The sequence below is a fragment of the Austrofundulus limnaeus genome, unplaced genomic scaffold (genome assembly GCF_001266775.1).
Source record: "Austrofundulus limnaeus strain Quisiro unplaced genomic scaffold, Austrofundulus_limnaeus-1.0 Scaffold109, whole genome shotgun sequence".
Taxonomy (NCBI): domain Eukaryota; kingdom Metazoa; phylum Chordata; class Actinopteri; order Cyprinodontiformes; family Rivulidae; genus Austrofundulus; species Austrofundulus limnaeus.
In genome coordinates this window covers 47,667-50,628 of record NW_013952511.1, presented here as the reverse complement: position 1 = coordinate 50,628, position 2,962 = coordinate 47,667, and the positions used below count along the sequence as shown (strand labels likewise).

The window sequence follows — 2,962 nt, the reverse complement described above, 5'->3', positions numbered from 1 at the left end:
TTTAAACTGTGAGGTTAAACAACATTTATATAGTTAAACACTATTTATATAGTTTAAACTGTGTGGTTAAACAATATTTATATATTTTAAACAATATTTATATAGTTTAAATGTTAAACTGGGAGCTTAAACAATATTTATATAGTTTAAACTGTGAGGTTAAACAATATTTACATAGTTAAACAATATTTATATAGTTTAAACTGTGAGGTTAAACAATATTTGTATAGTTTAAACAATATTTATATAGTTTAAACAATATTTATATAGGTTAAACAATATTTATATAGCTTAAACAATATTTATATAGCTTAAACAATATTTATATAGTTTAAACTTTGAGGTAAAACAATATTTATATAGTTAAACAATATTTATATAGTTTAAACTGTGTGGTTAAACAATATTTATATAGTTAAACAATATTTATATAGTTTAAACTGGGAGGTTAAACAATATTTATATAGTTAAACACAATATTTATATAGTTTAAACTGTGTGGTTAAACAATATTTATATAGTTAAACACTATTTATATAGTTTAAACTGGGAGGTTAAACAATATTCATATAATTTAAACTGTGAGGTTAAACAATATTTATATAGTTTAAACAATATTTACATAGTTAAACACTATTTATATAATTTAAACTGTGAGGTTAAACAATATTTATATAGTTAAACATATTTATATAATTTAAACTGGGAGGTTAAACAATATTCATATAATTTAAACTGTGAGGTTAAACAATATTTATATAGTTAAACAATATTTATATAATTTAAACTGGGTGGTTAAACAATATTTATATAGTTAAACAATATTTATATAGTTTAAACTGGGAGGTTAAACAATATTTATATAGTTTAAACTGGGAGGTTAAACAATATTTATATAGTTAAACAATATTTATATAGTTTAAACAATATTTATACAGTTTAAACAATATTTATATAGTTTAAACAATATTTATATAGTTTAAACAATATTTATATAGTTCAAACGATAATTATATAATTTCAACTGTGAGGTTAATCCACTTGTAAGGACACAGATCAGGGACCTCAAGTGAAACTCACCTGCCTCCTCAGCAGAGTATAACTCTCTCCAGTACGTCCTGTGTTTGTAGTCATCTTTAGGAGCGTACAGGTACGTGTTCAATCCCCACTTCTGCTCCCTGAGAAACAAATATTATGTCAGAGATTAATGTTTCCATCAAGAGAGATTTAATCTGCACAAAGAGAAAAATCATTAGGTTCACATCACTCCTGTCTCCATTTTCAGTCAAACTTGTGTTTGTTTCATATGATACAGATTTTCTTTGCATTTCACTTCCAATGTGTTACATCTGCTCATAGTGTTAAATACTGTTTCATGTAGTTCAAACTGTTTATTGTTGTTTGGTATTTTAAATAAATTATTTTAGTAAGTGGCTGCTTGTGATAAAGTGTTTAAAGAGTTTAATTATATCTTGTGCAGATCCAACACTGGGTTATCCTGAGTGTTAATGAGCCTTTTTATACCTGAATGATGCTCAGGTCAGAGTTTAGTGGCTCAACACAGAAATACTACTGAAAGTCAGACAGTAAATCTGACAGTCCTCACATCTTAAATCTGTACAGTCTTCCTCCTTGGAGACCAAATATAAAGAGTTTTACACAACACTGTAGTTTTTATTTAAAACTTATCCTATATTTGTTGCTGCTGCAGTATTTTATTGTTTTAGGACAAACCTTTGAAACAGCTCAGTTCTTTGTTCCATGGTCCATGGTCGCCCATAAAAACCTGCATCAAAATGAACAAACTTGAGTAAAATCCTTTATAACTTCACTGAGTTTATGAGCACAGATTCAGGAGGCTGCAGGACCACCGGTCTGAGCTGTGGTGGTGGTCCTTTCATAACCGGTCTCCTCACCTTCCACCACTCCGCTAATGAAGCGTCGAGTCCCCCGGCTGGACTGTCCCTCGGTCCGGTTCGATGTCGACATGTTTTTACTGAGAAATGAAGCGCTCTCGGTTCTTAATGACAGAAACCTGCCCAGGAGTGACTCTGTTACATTATATAGCAGCTTGTTCTTCCACGCATGCGCAGATAGGTCTTTAAACAAAGACTAAATGAACCGTATCTGTAGTCTAAAGTCTGAAGCTGTAAAACAGTTAATTTATATGACATGAGTCGTGCAAACTTTCGGAATGGTTGTTGTTATTCTTCTGTTTGTATTTCCTCTTTCTTCTCACACAGCTTCTGCCCTGCGCTGTCACTGCAGCGCCCCCTGGCGACAACACAAATAACAGCAACAGAAGTTAAACATTTGATTGTAAAACAAGAAGTTAATTGTTTCAAATTTAGAAAAAGTTCAAAAGTAATTAGTCCTGGAACCAAAGTTTATTCTGAGAAGTACTCTGAAGGATGTCTTCTTAATGAAATTATGTCTATAATTTGACTCCATCTTTTGAAAATCAGCAGCTGTTTTTGATCAAAACTAAATTACATCTTGTCAGAAGCAGCAGGCTTTAACTAATGATCAAATCTTGACTTATAGCTTATAGACTATATGCCTATAAATGTTCTTGTCATATATTTATTGTGCATTGATTGATGGAGATTCACGTCAGATTCACCAGTCAGACACAGGGTTCTGATTATCAGTGTTGTAGGCTATAAAGTACCTCAAAGTGACACTTGAGTAAAAGTACAAGTATCTTATCATAAAAGTACTTTGGTAAAAGTTAAAATCTTCTCTAAAAATATTACTTGAGTAAAAATCTTAAGGTATCTGATATTTTTTGTGCTTAAGTATCAAAAGTAAATTTCTGACACAAGATCTACTTAAGTATTAAAAGTAATAGTACTGAGTAAAAGTGAGCAGTTAGATTTTACAAAGTGACATTTATTGGGAGGTGACTTCTCCAAAAAACATATTTTCTAACGTCATGCAGCTGTGATGGGTTGTGTACAAG

The 2,962-nt window shown here is 30.4% G+C and overlaps 1 protein-coding gene across 1 annotated transcript in view; it reads right to left on the bottom strand.

Moving 5' to 3' along the window:
- Positions 1–2,263, bottom strand: part of ogal (O-GlcNAcase like) — a gene marked incomplete in the record, with an annotated part of 12,370 nt that extends 10,107 nt beyond the window's left edge. Inside the window, 3 exon segments of the mRNA XM_014013996.1 lie at positions 1,081–1,178; positions 1,735–1,786; positions 1,917–2,263. Of these exon segments, the coding sequence (XP_013869450.1) occupies positions 1,081–1,178; positions 1,735–1,786; positions 1,917–1,989 (223 nt within the window).
- Between the last annotated feature and the right edge of the window lie 699 nt (positions 2,264–2,962).